Here is a 378-nt window from a genome sequence, read left to right as displayed (position 1 = left end):
AGGGAGCGCTGGTGGGGTGGGGGTGGAGCCACAAGGAGGGTGGTGGGGGGAGGGCTGTGGATGGAGCTTCAGGGCCAGTGGTGGAGCCCCAGGGATGGGGGCTGTGGGCGGGCCCAGGGCAGGAGGGGGTTGCACCCCCTGGCCGGTGCCAAGGTCGCGCTGTGCCCGCAGTGGACGACGTGCAGGTCTCCTGCTACCGGACGCTGTGCAGCATCTACTCGCTGGGCACCACCAAGAACCCCTACGTAGAGCGGTGAGCGGGGTGGGGGCCGGGGGGGGAGCGGCCGGGGGGCCGGGCGTGCACGGGGGCTCACCTCTGCCCCTTCTCCCCGCAGGCAGCGCCCCGCGCTGGGCGAGTGCCTGGCCCGCTTGGCTGGC

At 74.1% G+C, this 378-nt stretch overlaps 1 protein-coding gene across 1 annotated transcript in view; it reads left to right on the top strand.

Moving 5' to 3' along the window:
* The window catches only part of RYR1 (ryanodine receptor 1), a 45,730-nt gene that overhangs the window by 27,404 nt on the left and 17,948 nt on the right, over positions 1-378 (top strand). The window contains 2 exon segments of the mRNA XM_025213073.1: positions 172-253; positions 336-376. Of these exon segments, the coding sequence (XP_025068858.1) occupies positions 172-253; positions 336-376 (123 nt within the window).

The sequence above is a fragment of the Alligator sinensis genome, unplaced genomic scaffold (assembly GCF_000455745.1).
Source record: "Alligator sinensis unplaced genomic scaffold, ASM45574v1 scaffold1667_1, whole genome shotgun sequence".
Taxonomy (NCBI): domain Eukaryota; kingdom Metazoa; phylum Chordata; order Crocodylia; family Alligatoridae; genus Alligator; species Alligator sinensis.
This window is presented reverse-complemented; position numbering and strand designations above follow the sequence as displayed.